Source organism: Rhinolophus sinicus, chromosome 8 (assembly GCF_057876585.1).
Source record: "Rhinolophus sinicus isolate RSI-liver-muscle chromosome 8, RSI-T2T, whole genome shotgun sequence".
In the NCBI taxonomy this organism is placed as follows: Eukaryota; Metazoa; Chordata; class Mammalia; order Chiroptera; family Rhinolophidae; genus Rhinolophus; species Rhinolophus sinicus.
This window is the reverse complement of record NC_142508.1, coordinates 35,025,021-35,047,582: the sequence shown is the minus strand read 5'-3', so window position 1 is coordinate 35,047,582 and position 22,562 is coordinate 35,025,021. Positions and strand designations below refer to the sequence as shown.

Here is a 22,562-nt window from a genome sequence, read left to right as displayed (position 1 = left end):
GATAATCTTTTACCATGGGCATGGCCCCTAATTCAATTTCCTCTAGATAAGGGAGGGAGAGAAGTTTCTCTTGAGTCTCGATTGATACCACTGAGGCACATACTGGGGTAGCTTATTCTGAACCCCACATTACCCAGGAGGTAGGTGCACAGGCGGAAACCAGCCCTGCAGGAAGGTGATTCCGCCTGTCTGCCTATCTCCCACTCTCCAGCGCAGCCTTCTCCCTGTGTCTGGTCAGATCTCCTTTTTTCTGTTCCTTTGTGGGCTTCCCCTGTCCCCACTCAGGGCCCCATGTGTGTGCATGGACCCCGGCCCCTCCCTCAGCCCAGGGCTCTGTCTCTGGACCTCAGGAGCCCTCTAAATCTGTCTCCAGTAGGTCAGAGAGTCTGGACATCTGGGAGCTTCCTTCTAATGGCCAAATTACCTCAGGTCCCATGACTATTTCTTCAGATTTATCCCTGAGTCTAGATCAGCCTGTGTAAAAGTGACAGCCTTTACTGACCTCTGCTTAGGGGTCTGCCAGGGAAGGGCCCTCTGAGCACAGTTCCTCTGCATCCCCATCTCCCCTGGCCAGAGCGAATCTAATGGAGGTGGGGGGACCTCAGGAAAGAATCTCACCTGGCCCTGCCATCCTGTGTACATTTATAACCAAGATCCTTGAAGTTTAATATGGTTCAGAATTATCTGGAAGTCTTGTTAGAACGGGCTGCTGGTCCCAGAGCTTCTGATTCCATTGGTCTATGGCGGGGCTCAAAACTGCATCTTGGGTGATGTTTATGCTGCTGGTCCGGGAACCATCACTCTAGAAAATCCTATGTATCAGATTAGCTGCATGTTGGAATCATCTCAAGAGTTAAAAATCACTGCTATTTGGTTCCCAGCCCCCGAAATAGTGATTTCATTGGTCTAAGTATCTGGATTTTTTTTTTAAGCCACCCAGATGATTCTAATGTGCAGCCAAGTTTGAGAACCAGTGCTCTTGATTCTTACTCAAAGTGTGGACTGTGGACCCTCCGGTCACCTGGGAACTTGTGAGAAAAGCAGAATATGGGACTTCCTGGATCAGAATTTGCATTTTCACCAACCCCCAAGGGTTTCTAGAAAGTGAGAGGCACTGTCCTGTCCAGTGTCCACCCTTTGGATAGCAAAGCTCTAGATCAATAACTCTCAAGCTCTAATGAGCACAGGGAAGTTTGTAAAACTACAGATCTCTGGGTTTCACTCCCCAGGTTTGTGTGGGCCTAAGAACATTGAACTATTACAAGCATTTTCCCCTCCCTTGCCACACACGATTTCTATCAGTTCACACTTACATCCCCCTTGGATTTATCTGACTTTCCTCCACGTAGAGGAGATGGACAATGCTTCGAGGTTCATGGCCCAAGTTTCATGAAAGCACCCGTGCTTAGCAAGTCAACCACAAGTCATTCCTTGCATTCATTCATTCATTCATTCATTCATTCATTCAGCAAAGGGTTACTCTGCTTCCTGGGGATGCAAAATCCGGAGGGAGAAACTCAAATAATTATGACAAAGATGGCAGACATGCAAAAGTCAGTCCGTATGAACTGGGCTCACAGAGCACTCTGCACGGGAGGTGAGGAGGGAAGTCCCCCATCCCCCGCCCCACCCCGCCCCGCGAAGACCATGGAGCTGAGATCTGAAAGACTAGGCATTAGGAGGTAACCATGGGAAGGTAAGCGTAATCTCATCTGTACCTTCTGCAGCATCCTTAGGACACCGAGGAAATGGAGATGCAAAGGAGAGTTGCTGTCCCACAGCCACGTAGCCATCAGAGGCAAGACAAAAACTCCATGCCTCCGTGGCGCTTCCCAATTAATTCAGCTATGCGTGGTGCCAGTGACTTGGGGCACTGTCTCCTGCGTCTTTCCCGCCTTCCTTCAGCAAGGACTGAGTCTCAGAGGTCTGCCAAACACAGGCACTTGGAGAAAGACGATGCAGCTGAGCGACAGGGACCTGGCCGGCACTCTAGGTATTCAGAGGGATGCGCCAGTTCCCAAGCCAGCCTACTATGCCGTTTCACACGTTTTAGGAGTATACTGCCCATTCACTACGCTATTGGACAAACCGGGATAAGTGATGACAGTGAGGGCCAACAAGGGGAAGGGATGGACCTTCTTGCCCACCTCCTACCCCGTGGCCAGGACAGGCCTAGGAGTTATTTTGATTGGCAAATGACTTCAGCTCAGCCCCCACTTTGAAGGCACCTGTCCCATCTCCCATTAAGTACGCGGTCTTTAACGCCCACTCTCCATGCCTTCCTCACCCACTTCCAGGACTAACCAATGGCTTCAGGGAAGAATAGTCCCCCACAACCAATTAAAAACAGCTATAAACTTGACGGACGACTTCCCTCCCCTGATCAGATTAACTCCTCCCCGCGGCCAATTGGCTTAAAGGAGGGAGGCGGGTACAACCAATCAGCACGACACAGGCCTGTTGATTGACGCAAGGGCCCTCGCGCTGGCATGTTGTGCCTTGAGGCGGGAGGAGGCGGCGGAGCGGAGAGGTAAACCTGAACCAATCCTAGCAACCTGCGCGGGAGGCCAATCGAACGCCGCGCCTTGGAACAGCTGTCCAATCAGTGAAAGGGGGCCGGCCAAATCCCTGCCAAGGACCAATAGGGCGCGCCGGAGGGGCAAGAGCGACGTGCGGCAGGAGCAATGATAGGCCTATATTTAGGGCTCGGGGGCGGGTCGGCGCCAGAGACGAGAAGAGAGGAGGGGAGGCTTCCTCCGCCGCCGCCATCTTGGACCGGGCCCGTCAGCTTCCGCGGAGCCATCGGCAGACGCCGCGGCCTCCCTTGAGCCCCGACCCCGTCGTCAGAACAACCCCGGGCCCACTTCCCCCCACCCCACTTCCGCTTCGCGCCGCTATCGCGATAGCGCCCGGGCCCGGGGCGCGAGAAAAAGGCGGCGGGCGCTCGCCTCCCTTGCCTATCGCGATACGCTCCTCAGCGGCGGCGCCAGCTCCTGTGGTGAGAGCGTCAGGCTCGACTGGGCCAGACCCCTTCCCCTCCTCCCCCAGGCGCCGTCGACCGCCTTCCCTGCCGCCCCAGGCCCTGCGACACCGCCGCCTGTCGCGACATGGTCGCCCCCGACCCTGGTGGGCGCCCCCAGCTCCCGGTGCGGCTCTGGCTCTCGGCAGGGCGGCCCCGGTGTCCGCCGTCCTGGCTGTGCGCGGGCCCCTCCTCCGGCCGCTCCCGCTCCCTCCTCCGCGCCCTTCGGCGTCGCCCTGGGGTCGGCCCGCGACCCCGGCCCCGCGTGGTATCCGCGTCGGGCCCCGCGGGGTGCGAGGTACCGCCCCCTCCGCGTCGGCGTTGGCTCCTCGCCTTGTGGATGCAGGCGCCCCGAAGCTCAGGTGTCCGCCCTCTCGCAGCAGTCCCTTCTGTGGGGGGCGGCCTCTGGGCGGGGCTGCCGCCTTCACTTGGGCGAGGGGCTGCGAGCCCCCCAGGACACGGACCTCAGTGCGGGGCGGAGTCACCCCTCCCAGGGCCAAGTCTTCCCAGCATGGGTGCCACCTCTCCTTTTCTAAAATGGGGTGGGAATGACCCCCTGGAGTGAGGACGCTGCTCCATCCGCTGCAGCCTCGGCCAGTTTCCACCACTTCGTATGTACCACTCCCCTCATAGTAAAAATCCCCCGAGGTCTGAGGCTGCCACAGCCCTGGCCTCCTCCTTCTGGGGGTGTCAGTACTGGCCCCAGTGTTACTTTTTTAGGGGAGTCAGGATTGGCCTCAGTGTTACCTTCTTCCTACCTCAACTCTTACCCTTTGGTCTGGGTGTCAGCCTCTGGCTTTGTGGCTGGGAGCTCCCTTGGATCCAGACCGGCTGCCTCCAGGTGTGGGTTCCTCATACTGTCACTCCCACCTATTGGTCTGTGTGGTGGGGCTGTTTAGCTCCCCTAGGTCCCAGATACCTGGTCCTCCAGCTTTCTCCGTTGTTGACAACCTCCTGTTGTGGGCAGTGCAGGTGCCCCTTCTAAGTAGTGCCTGCCTGTCAGTTCGGTGGCTGTCTCCTCCCCCAAGGGTAGTTAATGCTCCTGCCCTTTTGGTGCGGGTTTTTTGCTACCTTCCTTTATTGCCCTCAGCCATGTAGGCTGTCACTTGCCTGGGTCTGAGGCTTCTATCCCCACTCACATCAGTCCAAGGACCTTTCTCCCTCAGTGTTCGTGTTAGGGCCCTCACTTGACAAGGAAGCTTCCAGCACTAAAGAGCCCTCTTGGTATCAGAATTTGTAGAGCCAGGGCTCACACCCACCCTGCTGGGACCCCCAGGAGAATAAGGCTTCCTAGGGCTGAGGTTCCTGTGCCATGAGGTGTGGGCTTTGGGGGCCAGGGCTGTGCTTTATCTCCAGGGTAAGGAACCTTGGAGTTGCCTCCCCTGGGAGTAAGGTCCCTGCCTTCCTTGGTTTTGGGTCCTCTGTGTGTCCCCGCTGCAAGGCTAAAGACCCTCTCAGACGTAGGTTCCCAGGACTAGTGCTTCTGCCCTCTTCTGAGGCACAGGCTCCTTGCTGTCGGGATGGAAGTTGCCTGAGATTTGAGGGAGAGACCCCACTGTTGTCTCTTTCCCTAGGACTCTTGTGAATTCCCAGTCCCCCGCTCCTGGTATTGGGCTCTCTGTGGACCCGGACCTAACACATCCACCTTCCAGAGGCTCAGATCCTGCGTGGTAGTGGCTGCGGCCTCCCGGGTTAAGGCTTGGCATCCAGCATCACTTCCCAGTCGACCAGGGTGCCTCGCCTGGTCATATAAGGCCTTTCTGTTTGGGCATGTGACAGCCCCCACGATTAGGGACCACTTGGTTTAGTTGTCCAGGACTCAGCCTTCTGCTGCTCCTGCCCTACTCGTCAGGCCTTTGACGGTGTCATCACTCCTGAGGTGACGTTTGGGGGACTCTATTAGTTTGGGCCCTTCATTTCATGGTTGGCTCCTGTGAGTCTGGCACACTGCTCACCCCACACATCCCAGTGTAGGCTCCTTACTTGTGGGGATGTGCTTTCCTCTTGGACGAAGGACTTCTTTTGGTTAAGTCTCTTGGGCCAAGGTTCCCACTGGACTCCTTGCCGTGAGAGCACAGGCTCTTCTGTGCCTAAGCTGCTCGCGTGTCTGAGAGTGGGCCTGCTGCCATGGTTACCTCCCCTGGAGGGTCTCGGTGGGTCCCTCAGAGCGGTGGGGCTCTTCTGTGGTGGCATCTCCACTTCAAGACTCAAGCTCCAGCTCCCTTTCTTTCTGGTCCTTTGCTGGGGGATCTAAGGTACGGGTGCCCTCTTGATGTGGACTTTTCTTTGGAGAGGGGGTTGTTGCCTTCTCTGGCAGAGATCCCTGCCCACTATGATGTCTGACCTCTAGGGCGCAAGTACCCTGGGCCTGTGGTACCCGCCCTTCTCTGGAGGAGCTGCCTCCCAGGTCAGATGGTGTCCTCCCTGGGCTAGAGCTCTTGTTCCCCTGGCACCTTGCTTCTGACTCCTTCAGGACTTCTTGCTGCAAGTCTGTCCCCCTCTCTGGGCCAGGTGTCCCGACCCCTCAGTGTGAGGACTCAGAGAGGGCATCCCCTCCCTAAGGTGTGCAGTGCCTTGTTTAGGAGCATATACTGGTGACCTCTCCCTCTGGGCTGGAGTCCCCGCCCCTGCTCCTGGGGTGGAGGCAGCACACACTCTTGTGTAGTGTTTCTGTTTCCCCATCCCACCCCCAGGCAGTAAGAGCCTTTTCTGGGTCAGGGTGTTGGAGGTAAGTCGTCCCTAACCTCAGTGTTGGAGTCAGGGCCCTCGTGTGCACTTTGTGGTTTGTGTCCCCTCTGTGCAACTATCTCCTGGGGCCTTTTTCTGGTGGCTTTGCCTTCCTGGAGCTGGGATGTTCCTTCCCAGTTTGGGCTGCAGTTTGGTGTGTCAGCTGGCTCTGGGCTGAGGGTGTTGCCAGTTAGTCTCGGTTTGGCCCTTTGCAGAAGAGATTTGAACTCTCAAATCTGAGGTGCCACACCCATCTGCCACCATGCAGAATGAGTCCCTATGGAGGGGCCAGTACAGCCTCCTTGAGATGGAGGAACCTGCCTCGTATTTAGGGCCTCAGGTTCAAACTGTGCTCTCTGGTACGTTGTCCCACCAGTAGCTACTAGCCACGTGTGATTTAAATTTTAATTACTGAAAATAGAAATGAAAAATTCCTTTTTCCGTTGCCCTATCCACGTTTCCAGTGGTCAGTGTCGCGGATGCAGAACATTCTGTCATTGCAGAAAGTTCTGTTGGAGAGGACTGTTCTTGAGACGTTCTCCTCCCCATGGGAGGCTCTTAGTCCTTGATGAAAGGCTCTTTCTGCCTTGGCAGCTGGGGCTGCTCTGGGGCTCCCTGCCCTGGGGCTCCCTGCCCTGGGGCTCCCTGCCCTGGGGCTCCCTGCCCTGGGGCTCCCTGCCCTGGGGCTCCCTGCCCTGGGGCTCCCTGCCCTGGGGCTCCCTGCCCTGGGGCTCCCTGCCCTGGGGCTCCCTGCCCTGGGGCTCCCTGCCCTGGGGCTCCCTGCCCTGGGCCTGTAGAGTCGGAGCTCCCTCACCGGAGCTGTGCTTTGCAGTAGAGGCCCCCTCTCTGGGGGGTGACTCTGGCAGCGCAGGAGTCCGCTTAGCTTAACCCTCCCTTCCAAAGCTCCACATCGCCCCTGCTCTTGATGTTGGGCCCTAAGGTGCAGCTTCCCCCCAGCCCCACCCCCACACCCCTGAGCAAAAGCTCCTGGTGACTCCCCTTGGACCTTGCTTCCCTCTGGGTCTCATGTGACTTCCTTTAGGTGGAGAGGCCCCTCTCTAAGTTTTGGGCCCTTGCCCTGATGGTTTGTGTTTCCCTGAGTCTACATTACCAGTGCTTTGATATGTAATTCCTTCTTGGGTGCAGATAGCTCCCTCGCAGTGAAGGTCCCCTTTCAACCTCTCATCTGCCTAAGAGTTCTCTGCTCCCAGACCTCTCTTGGGTCATGCCTTCTGCCTCCAAACCTCCAACCTCCTTGGCATCAGCCTCGTGGGGTTAGGAGGGGTATCTCCCTTGGTTCTACTTGGGACCCAGCCCTGTCAATGTGGGCGGGTTCAACTTTTTGTGGTTACGTGTCCCTGTGCCCCCACCTCCTCTTGTCCCTTATGGCTCATACAGTATCAGGCTCTTCTCCGTGAGGTGCACCTGCCCTTTGTCTCATGATTTGTCTGAGGGTGTTAGGATCTCGTCACCTGTGTCCCCAAACCCTTGGTGGGAAGTGAGGTCTCCAGGTCACACACCTTCATCCTTAGCAGTCAGCTTGTGCTGTGTGACTTTTTCCTGCTCTGGAAAATCCATTTTTGAGTGTCACCTGGGGAGAAGGTGCTCCACGCTCTAGGAATTTTCCATTTCTTGGGTCAGAGATACACAAAAAGTGTATCTATTTCCTTATTTCAGCGAACTTTCAGACTGTTCTTGTGGGACAGGTCCTTGTCATCAGATAGTAAATTTGTCTTCCCTTTACCGTCCTGTGCAACCCACTATTGCCAGCCTCATACATGTCTCTGGGTTTGGACCAGCCAGGGAATAAATGTGTATTTCTTCCCGGTCTCTCCCAGCAGCGTCTGTCTTCAAGAGAGTATGAAGAGAGTGCACCTATAGGGCAGGGAAGATGGCGGACAAGCGCAAACTCCAAGGTACTCGTGACTGCCCACTGCCTGTGGGGCCACGTGCTCGCTCTCCTTGGAACTCCTTGGGTACCTGCTGCCTCGGTAGGATGCTCACTGCCTTCCTCCCTCCCTGGCCAGGTGAGATTGATCGCTGCCTCAAGAAGGTGTCCGAGGGCGTCGAGCAGTTTGAAGATATTTGGCAGAAGGTACTGGGGTCGGACACTAAAATCTGGGTCTCCAGGGAGGGGAGCACAGAAAGAGGTTCAGGATGTCTGGGTGTCAACCAGGGAGAAGGGATGCTAAGGACCTCAGAGAAGCAGCTCTGAGATGGACTGGGGTGGGGGGAAGGTCCCCAGAGTCCCTAACACACAGAGAGACGAGTGGGCACTAGGGCAGGGAGTCCCACACTGACGCCTGGATTTTCCATCCCTCAGCTCCACAATGCAGCGAACGCGAACCAGAAAGAAAAGTATGAGGCTGACCTAAAGAAGGAGATTAAGAAGCTTCAAGTGAGGGGGATGGGGGCCCGGACGCCTGTGTCCTTGGCAGCGGGAATGGGGAGAGTGGATTGTTGGGTCCCAGGGAGAGGAGGGGCTGGAGCCTCAGTGCGGGCGCTGAGGCCATCTGACGGTCCTGCTTTTCCCACTGCAGCGGCTGAGGGACCAGATCAAGACATGGGTAGCATCCAACGAGATCAAGGACAAGAGGCAGCTCATAGACAACCGCAAGCTCATTGAGACGGTAGGAGCCCAGAGCCTGGTGCCTGAGGTGGGAGGGTTCCCAGAGGTCCTGAGAAGAGTAAGAGCTCTGCACAGGCACCAAGGGGAGGGAGAGCTGATGGGCTGGGAGCCCCCCTGCCAACTGTGCCCTCCACAGCAAATGGAACGGTTCAAAGTTGTGGAGCGAGAGACCAAAACCAAAGCCTACAGCAAGGAGGGCCTGGGCCTGGCACAGAAGGTGGACCCTGCCCAGAAGGAGAAGGAGGAGGTTGGCCAGTGGCTCACGGTGAGTGGGGCAGAGAAGGGAAGATGACCACAGGGCCCTGACCCCAAGGCATCCAAGGGGACTGTGGCTGACCACCTGCCTTTCGTTCCTTCTGCCCCAGAATACCATCGACACCCTAAACATGCAGGTGGACCAGTTTGAGAGTGAAGTGGAGTCACTGTCAGTGCAGACGCGCAAGAAGAAGGGTGACAAGGATGTGAGTGGGGGGGTCTGGCACCCACAAGATGGAGATGGGCTGGCTAGTGGGTGGGAGAGGCCAGCTCTTGCGGCCTGTAGGTGTTGGGGTCTGGGCTCCTAAGGCAACGAGGGCCAGCAGCTGGGATTAGGGGTCAATAGACAGGGTCAGGAGGGCTGAGCAGCTGACTGGAGGTAGCTCGGGGAGGAGGTGAGGCAGTCTTGAGTCCAGCGTGGGTGTCTGGGTAAATGGGGCCGTTAAGAAGATGAGCAGTTTAGGGGGAGGGTGCAGAGTTCAGCCTGGGTCACAGAGTAGGTGTGAGACCTGACAGACACCCAGGGTGGGGTGGTCCAGGAGCTGAAGCTGTGGCGTCATAGCACCTACAGGGCTCCAGGTCCTAAGGAAAGGACAGTGAGTACAGACAAGGCAGGACACAAAGAAATGGTTCCTTTGGCCTAAGGAGAAGGGTGGGACAAAGCCAGATACTATGGGCCCAGATTCCAGAACAGAGAGCTGGGTCTTCTGGAAGCTGGTGGGTGGCAGGGATGGCCTGGGGAGTGCGGATGTGCCAAAGATGGGTGTCTGAGACTCAGGGGTTTGGGAACCAGGGTCTTAGAAGGGAGGTATAGTCATGCACTAAATGACAGTGTATCAGTCAACGCCTGACTGTGTGTATGATGGTGGTCCCATAAGATTATAGGGGATTATAAGCAAAAAGCGTGTGTGCGGTGTTGACAGGAAAGCCTGGCCCCGACTATGGTGCTGAATTCTCTGCTGGCTCCGGGTGGTTTAAATAGAGGCGGAGGCTCAGCACACTGTCTCTGCGCTGTTCCCACCCGAAGCTAGGCCTGGGTGGTGACATGAGGGGCCGGGAGCCTGCCTGACGCCCACCCCTGCACACACATGCACACATTTCCCTTCACCCCCGTTTCTCCTTATGTCTTTCCTACGTCTCGCTCCCCTTCCACTTGCGTCTCTCTCTTCTCCCCCTCTCCCTTTTATTTTACATCTCAGGCTTTATCTGTCTAGGTCTCTGAAAGAGATCTCTGCTCTCCCTTTCTCTCCCCTTTTCTTCCTTCCCTTCTCATGTCCACTCACCTCCATTCACAGCCCTCCCTGTTCCTCCAACGTGTGCGTATGCGTGCGCGCACACACACAAACACACACACACACACACACACACCTTTATACTGTATTTTTACTGGGCCTTTTTTGTTGACGTGTTTAGGCACACAAGTACTTACCATTGTGGTGCAGTTGTTTATAGCACTCAGTACAGTAACAGGCTGTACAGGCTGCAATAGTAGCCCAGGAGCAATAGGCTGCCCCACACAGCCCAGGTGTGCGGTGGGCTGGACCATCTGGGTTTGTGTGCACGCCTGTATGATACTCGCACGACAAAATCACTAATGACAAAATCGCGCACTTCTCAGAGCATACCCCACTATTAAGTGACACATGACCGTATAATAGGTCTTTGCAGAGAAGGGATTTAGAATGGTGACTAAGGTGTCAAATTCTAAGGGGAGATACCTGGAGGTGGGCTTCAGAATCTGGGCTCCTTAGGGGGATGCGGCTGGGGTGGGATTCTGATTATAAACCACAAGCTCCCTTGAGGGGGGTCACCATTATTACTGGGGGTTGGTGTTTCTATGTCCCAGGAGGCAGCTGCTGGGGGCTCGGCAGAGCAGCAGGAGAGCTGGGTGGTCAGGTGTGGTGCACGCAAAGGCCAGGTTGTTGGGAAGCACAGGGACCTCAGGGTCCTTTCGAGGTTTGAAGGGATGTCTGGGGGCCAGAGGGCGAGCAGCTCCACACTGCCCCGGGCCAGGAGGGACCAGGCCGGAGGACAGATTCTGTGGGGTGGGAGGGCCAGGCGCCCTGCAGCCCTGAGCCTGGCCCTGGGCTCGCCAGCAGAAGCAGGACCGGATCGAGGGCCTGAAGCGGCACATCGAGAAACACCGCTACCATGTGCGCATGCTGGAGACCATCCTGCGAATGCTGGATAACGACTCCATCCTGGTGGACGCCATCCGCAAGATCAAGGACGATGTCGAGTACTACGTTGATTCCTCCCAGGACCCCGACTTCGAGGAGAATGAGTTCCTCTATGACGACCTGGACCTCGAGGACATTCGTGAGGCCCGGGGTCCCTGCCAGTGCGGGGCGGTGGGGGACAGGCAGGAGGGTGCCCAGCCAGCTAAGCGCACCCCTGCCCGGCCCCCACAGCACAGGCGCTGGTCGCCACCTCCCCCCCCAGCCACAGTCACATGGAGGATGAGATCTTCAACCAGTCAAGCAGCACGCCCACCTCCACCACCTCTAGCTCACCCATCCCACCCAGCCCTGCCAACTGTACCACGGTGAGGCCTGCGGGGGCGCACGGGGGTCCTGGGTATGGAAGTTGGGGGCTGGGCAGGGATCGGGGTTGGACTCCCTGAAGAGGCTGGCAGGTGGTGCTGGCTCCCAAAACAAGAGGACCCTGGGGAGCAGGGTTTCAGTAGGTTCCCTAGTGATTAAAGTCATGGGTACTTAAATGCTCTGTGACCACTGAGTCCAGGTTCCTGAGACGTTCAGAGGTTGGAGTCTGTCGGAGCCCTAGAGATCATACGGGTTTCTGACTGTGCCTCTGCCACCTCAGGAAAACTCTGAAGATGACAAGAAGAGGGGACGCTCGACGGATAGTGAAGTCAGCCAGGTGGGTCCAATGGGCATGTCACCCTTTCCTTTTTTGGTTTTCAAAGGCTTACTGAGACCTGAGTATGGCCACAGGGCTGGACTTGGGGGACACAGGCAAGTCAGAAGATACTGCTGCCCTGGTGGGCAGGCAGAGAGGTGACCGACTGGTGCTGTGGCTCAGGTGGTCCGGGGCGCCTGCCTGGCCTCGGCGGTCAGGAGGAGCTGCTCTGCAGGGGCGTATTGGCCCAGGTGTTAGAGGAGGTTGCCCGGCAGGGAAAGGTAGAAATTCCTGGGTGAGGCAGCGGCAGGTAACACGGGCAAGTCATGACTGATTGAAAGTGTCACGAGGTGAGCTCGGCTAGGTGTGTGGGGCTGGCTGTGAGCATAGGACCTTGGATTGTTGGGCTGAGGGCCTGGACCCTATGCACCCACTCTGCAAGGGCCCAACCATTCTGAGACCAAAAACCAGACAGCTGTCTTTTCTGTGGGACCTCTCTGGGCCTTGGCTGCACTGTGGTGTACATCGTGAGTTTCCGAGAGAGGAAGCACTTCTCAGAATTTCTCTTTTTCCCCTAGCGAAACTCCCAAGACAGGAGAGCACCTTAGGAAATGCTGCTCAGGATGGTATCTTTAGGCAGGAGTGGGACAGGTCCAAAGCCCCTCCGTGGGCTGATGGGAGAGCTGGTCCCAGGGGGACCGTGAGGGGGGTGGTGGTGAGGCTGATGTGGGACCCTGGTGAGCGGGCGAGGTGCTGGGAAGGACTCGGGCATGAGTCCCGCTTGGTGCGTGGTGAGCATTAGGTGCCCATGGGCATGAGGATGGCAGACCGAGGTGGGCAAGAGTGATTGTTTGCCATGGGCATGTCACTGGCCTCTGCTTCCTTAACATCCCGCCAGTTGCTTTAGTGAGGCTTTAAGTGACATTCAGGATTACTGTGCGGTTTTCAGCTTCTTTTTCCTTCTCAGACTCTTGGCCAGTTCCAGCTGATATACTGAGGACATTTAGGTGTTTCCCCCTACTCTCCTGTCGTCAGACAGAGGGTCTCTCTTATACCCAAGCTGTGGGTTAGGTTCTTATGCCCAGGGGGACATCATAGGGAGATGCACAGGCAGGACAAGGAATGCTGGGTGTGGGCTACGAATGCATGAGTGTTTTAAGCATGAAGGTGGCAACTGAAGCCATGAGGGCGAGTGAGGTCGTCACCTGGGTCCCTGGGAGGGGTGTGCGGGAGGCTTGGCAGACCTGCCAGCCCACTGAGTCCTGACCCTATTCTCTCTCCCATCTGCAGTCTCCCGCCAAAAACGGCTCCAAGCCTGTCCACAGCAGTCAGCACCCTCAGTCCCCAGCTGTGCCGCCCAGCTATCCTTCCGGCCCCCCACCTGCTGCCTCTGCCCTGAGCACCACCCCTGGCAACAATGGGGCCCCTGTCCCAGCAGCACCCCCAAGTGCTCTGGGCCCCAAGGCCAGCCCAGCTCCTAGCCACAATTCGGGTACACCCGCCCCCTACGCCCAGGCTGTGGCCCCGCCAGCCCCCAGTGGGCCCAGCGCCGTCCAGCCCCGGCCTCCCAGCGTCCAGCCCGGTGGCGGAGGTGGCGGAGGCTGCAGCGGCAGTAACAGCAGTGGAAGTGGGGGCACCGGCAAGCAGAACGGCGCCACCAGTAAGCAGAGGACTATGGGGGTGGTGGGGCAGGGGGTTCTGGGGTAGCCACTGTTGGCCCCTTTTCATCCCCTCTTCCTTTCCCCAGGTTACAGCTCAGTCGTGGCAGACAGTCCAGCAGAGGTGGCTCTCAGCAGCAGTGGGGGCAGCAACACCAGCAGTCAGTCTCTGGGTCCCCCATCTGGCTCCCACAACCCACCTCCCAACGCCTCGTGAGTGTCCAGCCTCCGGCGGGGTTGGGGACGGGTAGCCTTCTCGCACAAACGGACATGGGGCCACCCCAACTGTCACTACATCTCACAGACATGGGCCCTGCCCTTGCCTGTTGGGAGTTCCCCACGAGCTGTCTCCCACCTCTTTCCAGCTGGGACACTGGACATCAGTCCCCCAGCTTTGCCCTTTGGAATGTTCTAAAGCATTCCTCATCTAATCGGGACTGTTCTCAGACTTACACACATCCCCTTGGGCACTCTGACTTCCCCTTTCCCAGAGGAGCTCCTGTTTGGGCCCCCCACCCCTCATTTTCTGTTCCCTGCCCTAGGACCACCTGACTCCATCGGGTGGCTCCATGTCTGCTTTTCAAACTGAAAGACCCCAAAGTCCTCCTTCCTGTCCCCACCCACCCTCCAGTTCTCAGGTCAGACCATCCCAATGGGTCCACATTGCTTGGAATAACACCCCCCAAGAGAGCTTACTCTCCTGGGTGGGTGAGGGAACGCCTGCGCCTGGGCCACCTCACCCCCAGGCTCTGCGTGGGCTCCCAAGGGGGGCATCTGCCCGAGGCATCTGTATTGTGGTTGGAGCACCTGCTCCCACACCCTCCTTCATGGACCCTTCCAGAAGGCTGACTAGCCTGTTTCCTAGTGGATTTCAGCCACATGGAGCACCCTGAGAGTCCTCATTCCCACCTTGTAGCTCTTCTTTGTCCCAAGAGCCCTTCGCTCCTGTCTGTGCCCCTCAGCCTCCCCTTCTCGGGTCAGGTCTGCTAGGCCTTCTCCCTGTTTTGACGCCCCTGATCGATCACCTGGGCCTTCCTGTCCATCTTGCCTTTGGGGACCCTCCTCTGAGCCCCCTGTCCTTGTCCTCAGGAAGGAACCCAGTGCAGCTGCCCCAGCAGGTACTGGGGGCGTGGCCCCAGGCTCAGGGAACAACGCTGGGGGACCCAGCCTCCTGGTGCCACTTCCTGTGAACCCTCCTAGCTCCCCGACGCCTAGCTTCAGCGACGCCAAGACAGGTGGTGCCCTGCTCAATGGACCCCCTCAGTTCAGCACCGCCCCGGAGATCAAGGTGGGTGTAGAGCCTGTGTCCCGCTTCTGCCATCTCTCACCTAGCTGTTCGCTGTCCCCTCCTTCAGGCCACTACTGCCACCCCCACATCTACCCCTCACACTGAGTCACTGGCTGTCACTCCCAGTCTTTCCTTACCGCCCACACCCTTTTCTCTGGGTCTCTCCATCCCCCCAACCTATCTGCTGCTCCTGGTCTTCCCCTGGCTTCCGGTGGTCCTCGCTCACCTGCTCTGTCCTCCAGCCCTGTCTCTAGGTCCATTTCTCCTGCAGACACATTGTATTCTCTTCACACAAACTATCCAGCTCACTGCCCTATTCCCTTGAAGAAACGCCAAGTCGAGAGGACACTTGCTGGCATGTGCTCTGGGCCACTCTGCGGAGTGAATGTACCAGTTAGGGAGCAGGGAGCAGAGCAGGCTGGCCGGGGTGGAGGTGTGGGGGCCACTGGTGGTCTGCCTCAATCTGTGGACACAGCCCTGCTGGGCCTCTTGGGGAGTGTCTCAGCGGGCACCCACCCGGATGGTGCAGGAAAGGCCTCCTTGCTGCAGTTTAGGAGGGACTAATGGCAGAGTGGCAGAAGGCTGGGTAGGATTTAGCAGAGGAGGAGGAAAGGGGTGTGCACGCTGTGGGGCGGGGTGCAGGCCGGCTTCCAGGCCGGATAGTAGAGTGTCGCTGGAAAGGACGGGGTTCTGATGGCCAGGGTCTGAAGTGGCATTGGCAGGACAAGGGTGGTAACCTCGGGCTGAGCCCTGGGCTGCCTTCTATTACTTTCTGGGCACGGAAGTCACTACACATCACCGGGCGGCTCAGTAGTCCTCGTGTAGCTCCTGGGAGTTTCTAGCCCACGGTGAGCACTCAGACCTGAGAGGTGCGTGTTTCTGGAGAAGGGTCAGCAGCTTTGAGGTTCTCAAAAGGGGAAAGAACTACTGGGATGAGTGGTGGGGAGCCTTGGGAAGGTTTTGAGTGGAGAAAGGACAAAAAGAAGATGCGGGTGGGGGGGGCAGTGAGAGCAGATGGAGAGGACAGGCTGGACTGTGCGCTGGTCAGGCACAGGGTCCCTCGGAGGCCGGGGTGCGCGCAGAGAAGTGTGTGCTGAGAGCTGTGACACGACGGAGGCGCCTCGTACACTGCAGTGTGGTTGCCTCTGCAGGACGTCATCCTATGGAGTTGGGACAACACACACAGCACCCAGCGTGGGTGCTTCCGTGTCGTGTCCCCCATTAGGTGCCGCGGTGAGCGCTGTCACACTAGCAGCCTTGGCTTAGCTGCCCTCCCACCAGAGCAGGCGACAGTGCCAGGACCTCTGCCCTGGCCCCGCCCTCTGCCCGGGCCTGAGGCCAGGCACCTCTTCTCCCCAGGCCCCCGAGCCTCTGAGCTCTCTGAAGTCCATGGCAGAGAGGGCAGCCATCAGCTCCGGCATCGAGGACGCGGTGCCCACACTGCACCTGACCGAGCGAGGTGAGGGTCCGGGCGTGGCGGGCGCCAACAGGAGGGCTGGCCCGGCCCAGCCTCACCCCGGGCCTCGGCTGTCCCGTCCCTACAGACCTCATCATCAGCAGCACGGCAGCTCCTCCAGCCTCTGCTCAGCCGCCCCTCCAGCTGTCAGAGGTGAACATACCGCTGTCGCTGGGTGTGTGTCCGCTGGGGCCTGTGCCCCTCACCAAGGAGCAGCTGTACCAGCAGGCCATGGAAGAGGCCGCCTGGCACCACATGCCCCACCCCTCAGACTCTGAGCGGATCAGGTGAGGGCCACGCGGAGGGCGAGGTGGCACCAGAGTCTGAGGGAGGATGCTACAGCCAGGGATCTGCTTCCCTGGTCCTAAGACTAGATGACGCTTGCTGGCCACTTGACGGGCCTCTCCGCAGTAGGTGGGGGCTGAGGAGTTAAATAAATGTTGGGGTGATCAGATGACTCAGAAGCTCACATTGACCCATGAGCGGTAGGGAGGCAGGGAGGCTGTGGGCAGACAAGGGGTGGCTTTTTGCCCACCTTTGAGACGGCAGGGGCAGGCACTAATGCTCTCGATCCCCACAGGCAGTACCTCCCCCGGAACCCCTGCCCAACGCCCCCCTACCACCACCAGATGCCACCCCCACACTCGGACACCGTGGAGTTCTACCAGCGCCTGTCCACTGAGACCCTCTTCTTCATCTTCTACTATCTGGAGGTACAGCAGGGCCCCGGGCAGCCTCAGGCCCCCCGGCATCACCACCACCGCCGCTGTCCCCCCTCGGGCTGGAGGGGTGAGGTGGGTGCCCCACTGCGGCCACTGGAACCGCACCCCCATCCCCAGTCCTGGGCCCCGCCAAACAACCTGTCCCTCTCCCCACTTCAGTGTAGGAGGTGTCACAGCTGTGAAGGCTGACAGCTAGGTTGTCCCACTTGAGGTGCCCGTCCCCAGTCTGGGCTGTCCCTTTAGGCTGCTCACTGGCACGGCTCAGGCCTCCCTGGAGACCACGAGGGACTATCTAGCCTCTGTGACACCCCAGGGCATCATGAATAACCTTCACCCTCTTCCCGCCCTGGGAAACTTCCTGAATGGCCTCTTCTTGGCCCTCAGCATGTTAGTTCCTCTTCTCAGAGCTTCTCAGGAAGCACTTCCCACTTCCTTCTGACCGGCACTGGTATGTTCTGTGCCCTCGCCCAGCTCCAGCTGGAGCATCTAGCCCAACCTTTGTCTGTGGCGGGCTCGAGGTCAGCTCTGGTGCCCTGCCCCGTCCCCTCACCCCTTTCCAGTTTGGGGGGCCCCCTGATCCCTGCTCCACCCTTCCTCCCCCAGGGCACTAAGGCACAGTACCTGGCAGCCAAGGCCCTAAAGAAGCAGTCATGGCGATTCCACACCAAGTACATGATGTGGTTCCAGAGGCACGAGGAGCCCAAGACCATCACGGACGAGTTCGAGCAGGTGAGGCCCCTCCCTGTGTCCTGTGTACTCCGGGCCTCTGGCGGGGCGAGGTTCCCATGCTTGCACCCCTAGCTGGTCCCTCCTCCCTTTACCACCTCCTTTAGCCAGCTGGGTCTGGGACACTGTTGCTCTGTACTTGGCCAGCTCCTAGTCATCCTGTAGGTCCTAGCTTACAGGCCCCTTCCTCAGGGAGTCTCCTGGTGTGGTGGGGCGTGGGGGCGAGGCCACACTACACAGGATCCTTGACAGCCTCCTCCCCCATGTCCCCAGCACTCAGCAAATACAAATGGGGAAGCTATTCTTGCTTAAATGACCTTCTCCAGTTCTAATAATTGATAGGAACGTCCCACTTCTCGCAAAACACTCCGGAGACTACCTGGGTTTGAACCCAGCTCTAGCTGGGTGACCTTGGTCAAGTCACTTGAACCTCGATGGGGTAACAGGACCCCCACATTAATACAGCTGAGGATTAACTGAGTTAATAACATGTAAGTACTTCATGGTGCCTGCTACGTAACGTTTCCCCGAAAATAAGACCTAGCCAAGCCATCAGCTCTAATGCGTCTTTTGGAGCAAAAATATAAAATAAGTAAAATAAGACCGGGTCTTGTATTAATTTTTGCTCCAAAAGACGCATTAGAGCTGATTGTCTGGCTAGGTCTTATTTTCGGGGAAACACGGTAGTAAGTGTCCTGTGTGTCCTGTATTTTGTTTCAAATTACTGTTTAGTTAGTTCCACAGTGCTTTTTCCACCAAACATTTGCCTGGTGCCAAGTACTGAACAAGGGAACTCAGTCCTATTCCCTCGATGCTTTCAAGGTCTTTGAAGCATTTCAGCTGACCCATTCCCATTCCCACTGTGCCTTCTCTGACACTGCAGACTTCCTGTCCCCTCCTGGTTTGGTCCAAAGTAACCAGCCAAGTTAGTATATTTCCAGGCATCACTCCTCCAGTAATTCCCACATCACCACTGTCACCAGAAAAACGTCCATCCTGTAGACAGCCTATGGCTTTGTGACGACTAAACACTAGGACACGCATCATGTGCTCAACACCTGAGCAGTGCTCAAAAGCCACAGCCATCCTGACAAGTAACAGCACTTTGCAAAAGTGCCCAGGGTTGGGGCCCACTTCTAAGCAGGAATGACCTTTCCTACCTGAGAAGGGCGTGGCGAGGGTGGAGTGAGACTGCAGGCCCGGTGCCTGGCATGCCCATGGCCCTGTCTGTGGGCCTGGCTCGCCCAGCTCCCCCACACCCTCGTCATCACTCCCTGACCGCCTTCTCCCCTGGCCAGGGCACCTACATCTACTTTGACTACGAGAAGTGGGGCCAGCGAAAGAAGGAAGGCTTCACCTTTGAGTACCGCTACCTGGAGGACCGGGACCTCCAGTGACACCGGCCTCTCCCTCCACCTCCCCTCTCCCGCATGCTGATCCCCCTGCCCTGGAAGCCTGGGGGGAGGCCCCAGGCCAAGGGGCAGCCCCTCTCCCAGGAAGCAGGGAGGGGGCTGGGAAGTTTTCTCCCTCTCAGCCCCACCCTGGGGCCCTGGGGGCAAGGGCTGCCCCTGCCTCCCCTCCCCAGTGAGGGACATTTTTTGGTAAACCTATTTTCATTTTGGAAAATATTTATGAATAAATAGTTTTATATGACGGCTGGCGGCAGCAGCCTCTCCTCTACCCCTCAGGAGTCAGTAGCAAGAGGGGTGTCCTGCCGGCGGGGACGCCGGGCCAGTTGGGGGTTGAACTGGGAGTTGTACCGCCTCTGCCGGTCATCTGCCTCCTCTTCTGGCTGCTCCTCCTGGGGGGCCCCACCTCGGACCCGGGCCAGCAGGGCCTCCGCCCGCGCCCTCTCAGCAGCTTCCCGCTGATGACGTTCAGCTCGAAGCTGGTCCAGGGATGGGGGTCTGGGGGCAGAAGAGTCAGATTAGAAAGCTGATAGTCCTGGAAGGCCCTAGCCTCCTTCAAGAAGAACTGCCACCTGACTCCCTGCCTGCATCTGTTGTGCTCCTGGCCTCAGCACACGAAGCCTTTGGGACCAGAAAGCTGGCCTTGTGCCAGGGGCAAGGATCTGGGCCTCCCTTTTTGTGCCTCTGTCCTCCCCAATCTTTCCAGTCAGGTGCCCTTTCAGATCAACAAAGCAGCTGTGCGACACTGAGCACACCCTGGGCCTCTGTTTCCCTCTGTAGAAGGAGGCTGGTCAGTACTCCCACGGTGTGCTCAGGAGGCTCTGGCATTCTATGGACACAGACCTGCTTTTTCTCAAGTTGTTGGTCTCTTAAAACCCCAGGACCCCAGAGAGATTTGATGTCGTGGGTTTCATTGGTTAGCATACAGCACATCAGAAATGAAAACTGAGAAATCTTGAAAACAAGCATATGTCCCATTAGCCATCAGAGTGGCACCTCCCCACATCACACAGCCTCCGGACACCTCCATTGCATGCTTGAGAAGTGAAAAGCTAAATGGGCTTGACCTTGCAGACCCCCTAAAGGGATGGCAGGCCCCCCTGGGGTCACTGAGAACCAAGTCTGCCCACCCAGCCCCCAACCTAGTGCCCCCACGTGGGCCTCCTTACTCTTTGGGCCGCTGTTTGTGAGACCCTTCCTTTTCCTTTCTGCCGTGACCACCATCATCACCACTGTGCTTTCTCTTCCCCAAATGCTTCTGCATCTCCTGCAGAGGGTCCAGGCGGTTCTTGATCTTTACATCTGGTCCTGGGCCAGGCGGGAGGGGCCCTCGCCCTGGGGGGAGCTGGTACCAAGGGGGCTGGGTCTGGGCTTCCGCTGCACTCTGGCCCAGGTATGTCAGGATGCCCAGAGCTTTCTCCTGCCTTTCCTGAGAGGGACAGGACATACAAAAGAGAATATCAAGCATGTCTCCCCTTGGGGAGCCCTGGATGGGCAACAGGGACACCCACGGCTGACAAGGCAGAACCAGTCATCCAGCCAACAGGTGTTAAGGGCCTGTCATGAGCCAATTCTGCCAGGAACTGGGAACACGAGACCAACACAGGTGGGGCTCCTACACTGGGGGTACAATGGCAGGTTCAGTAACAAAAAGCATGGGAAGGGGTCGATATGGTGGACCTGCTTTAGGGTTCAATGCAAGCATCTCTGGGGAGATGGATACTTGAAGAAAAATCTAAAAGCAAGGCAGCAGAGGGACGCGGTGGGGCAAGTTCAGAGTTTGGTGGGAAATCCCTGAGGGCAGGTGAGTGACAGGACCTGATTTACATTTTACAAAGCTCCTTCACACATCCCAAATCCCTTCCCTATAGGCTCTTGACATCAGGCTGGAGACCTGAGGGGTCTGTACCTGCAGCCTCAGAGCTGGGGGGCTTCAGCTTCCACTTCCAAGCCCCCATGGGCCCAGACAGCAGTAACCAACACTTCTTCAGTGCTATGGTTAGGTTCTGTTCTGAATATATTAACTGTTTAATCCCCACCTGTTCTCTATACTTGTTAGTCTCAGCTCTACCCATCACTGATGAAGTGGGCGACTCCAGCTTACTTTATCCTGTCGCTTTTCTTCTTCATACTCTTTGTTGCCTCTGGTCACCCCTTTCCCTTCCAGCAGCTCCCGAAAAAGGTCCACAGGGCCAGAACTCGGGGCCCCTGCCTCTGCTGCTTCGAGTTCCGGTAGTGAGTTCTGATGCCTGGCTTTCTTCCGTAGGAATTCTGTGCGGGCCTGGGGGGGGGGGAGCGGGGGAGAGAGAAAGTTAAAGGGAGACCATTCAGAACCGACATGTGATCTGAGGAACCGTGAGTCTGGTACCAGTCATAGAGAATCACAGCCCTAGGTGCTGGGAACCATGGGGAAGGGAACAGGGACAGTGGGTGCCCAGAAGAGGCACCCAGCCTGGGGAGAGGGTGGGGGAATGAGGTGAAGCCTGGGTTTGTAAGCTTTCTTTTCAAAGGGCAAGCCAGAGCTCAGTGTCACAACACGCTGTGCCAGGAAGACTTTATTCTGCGCCTCCTGCGGTAAGAGAGGTGGAGGTGAGACAGACCTCTGGGGATAACATAATAAAGACAACTATGAAGACAGCCAAAACGTTTATTAGGACAGCCGATCTGAGTTCCAGGAAGGGCTCCAAGTCACTAGCCCTAGTCGATTTGCAATCTCTACTGGTAAATGTGAATTTAAAAACCCCACACTACCTCCCAGTCAGTGCTAAGGATCAGGTTAGCTAAAGGACTGACGGCTAGGTGTAAACCAAACAGATGGAGGAGCTATAAAGAGAGCTTCTGGTGTTTGTGGGGGTTGCGGGGTGTGTGGGAAGCTTCTGGGGTAGTGGGGGAAGCTGCAGGGAAATGGAGCGGGCTTCCTCTCTGAAGCCATCTCACTCCTCTGCACAATGGAGTTGACAGCGCGCCTCTAAGAACGAACGGTACTTAAGGGATTTCGCAAGTCAAGCGTTCTGCGTGGGGCGAGCATCCAGTAGGCGTTCAATAGACTGCAGGCAAACTGAAAAATGGTCTGAGTTTCCTTGAACTGCTCAGGGATTCCTTTGTTCATAAACTCCTACTCTGTGCCAGGCACCCCTCTAGCCTCGCGAAGAACACGAGCAGCGGATAATAGGACTAGAGGGGTTACGTGAGAACGCTCCCTTGGTTCCACCCGCGGCCGGCACCTAATTCCGTAAGGGATGCACTGCGCCTGCGCAAAGACCCCACTTCCGGCCCTTCCGGGGACGCCTGTGCGTTGGGTCCCAGAGCCCCGCCAGGTCGCTTTCGGAGTTTACCTCTTGTTGAGCGAGCAGTACCCTCCGCTCACGCTCTTTCTCCTCCTCTCGGGCCTGGGCCTCGTCACGCCGCACGCGGGCGACATTGTCCTTGTTCCGAACGTGCCAGCTCTTCTTAGGCAAAATGTTCATGGCGGCGTAGCAGTCTACAGACTGGCAGCCCCGCCTCCTAGCACTTCCGATTGGCGAGATGCCCCTCCCTGTTGTTCCTGTCTCGCCACCGGTTAGTCCTGGACTAATTGACACGCCCCCTCTGGTTCTATAACGACAGCTGATTGGCTGGGACTCCCACCATCGCTTCAAATCACGCGTTGTGTCGCGTAGCGACCGCCTCACATCAACGTTTTGAGTCGATTACGGTGTCTCCGCTCCGACGCTTACCGGACGCGATCTCTGATTGGCTGGAACGCCCATCAGGCCCTCACAAGGCCAATACATTTGATTGGCTTGTGTCTTGCAAAAGCCTTGACTCCCGCAGC

General features: G+C 57.5%; 2 protein-coding genes across 6 annotated transcripts; one reads left to right on the top strand and one right to left on the bottom strand.

Annotated features, from left to right (window-relative positions):
* The first annotated feature begins 2,738 nt into the window (after positions 1-2,738).
* CNOT3 (CCR4-NOT transcription complex subunit 3) lies at positions 2,739-18,992 on the top strand. Of its 5 annotated transcripts, none has more exons than XM_019715905.3 (18): positions 2,739-2,998; positions 7,588-7,662; positions 7,774-7,841; positions 8,070-8,144; positions 8,287-8,376; positions 8,512-8,640; positions 8,741-8,836; positions 10,727-10,949; positions 11,042-11,175; positions 11,454-11,510; positions 12,780-13,149; positions 13,237-13,360; positions 14,237-14,435; positions 15,795-15,894; positions 15,980-16,178; positions 16,472-16,685; positions 17,217-17,342; positions 18,638-18,992. In XM_019715905.3, exons 2-18 carry the CDS (start codon positions 7,638-7,640, stop codon positions 18,734-18,736), a joined length of 2,328 nt encoding a protein of 775 aa, XP_019571464.3. In that variant the 5' UTR covers positions 2,739-2,998; positions 7,588-7,637; the 3' UTR covers positions 18,737-18,992. The 5 variants fall into 5 exon arrangements, with proteins under 5 accessions (XP_019571464.3, XP_019571469.3, XP_088656151.1 ...); XM_019715910.3 differs by having other exon boundaries at positions 7,585-7,662; positions 10,730-10,949; positions 16,472-16,604; XM_088800025.1 differs by having other exon boundaries at positions 7,585-7,662.
* On the bottom strand, positions 18,950-22,447 carry LENG1 (leukocyte receptor cluster member 1). Its single transcript, XM_074315975.2, has 4 exons — positions 22,084-22,447; positions 20,853-21,029; positions 19,918-20,177; positions 18,950-19,246 (listed from the first exon to the last, which is right to left on the bottom strand). Exons 1-4 carry the CDS (start codon positions 22,213-22,215, stop codon positions 19,024-19,026), a joined length of 792 nt encoding a protein of 263 aa, XP_074172076.2. The 5' UTR covers positions 22,216-22,447; the 3' UTR covers positions 18,950-19,023.
* Between the last annotated feature and the right edge of the window lie 115 nt (positions 22,448-22,562).